This window comes from Penaeus monodon, chromosome 25 (assembly GCF_015228065.2).
Source record: "Penaeus monodon isolate SGIC_2016 chromosome 25, NSTDA_Pmon_1, whole genome shotgun sequence".
In the NCBI taxonomy this organism is placed as follows: Eukaryota; Metazoa; Arthropoda; class Malacostraca; order Decapoda; family Penaeidae; genus Penaeus; species Penaeus monodon.
The window spans coordinates 10,459,009-10,459,355 of NC_051410.1; the positions used below are offsets into that span (position 1 = coordinate 10,459,009).

The 347-nt window shown below is 56.8% G+C and overlaps 1 protein-coding gene across 2 annotated transcripts in view; it reads left to right on the forward strand.

Moving 5' to 3' along the window:
* Positions 1–347, forward strand: part of LOC119589433 (zinc metalloproteinase nas-15-like) — a gene marked incomplete in the record, with an annotated part of 13,039 nt that overhangs the window by 8,983 nt on the left and 3,709 nt on the right. For both annotated transcript variants that reach the window (XM_037938043.1, XM_037938042.1), the window contains 1 exon segment: positions 69–313. In XM_037938043.1, the coding sequence (XP_037793971.1) occupies positions 69–313 (245 nt within the window).

The window sequence follows — 347 nt, forward strand, 5'->3', positions numbered from 1 at the left end:
AGCGGTTCTCACAACACAGCACATGTCACGTTGTATACCACGCCCCTCACACAGCACGCGACCCACAGGTGTTACAGCTCCGTGGGTCGGACTGGCGGGGCTCAAGCAGTGTCTGTGGGTTTGGGATGTCTTCACGTGGGCATTGTGGAGCACGAACTGATGCACGCTACGGGTTTCTGGCACGAGCATTCCCGCTTCGACCGGGACGACCACATCACTATCGACTACTCCAACATCGAGGAAGGCATGGAGTACAACTTCGAGAAGTATGACTGGGACACCATCCAGAGCCTGGGCGTCGGGTATGACTTGGGTGAGGAGAGGCTACGGCCACAATTTTTTGCGGA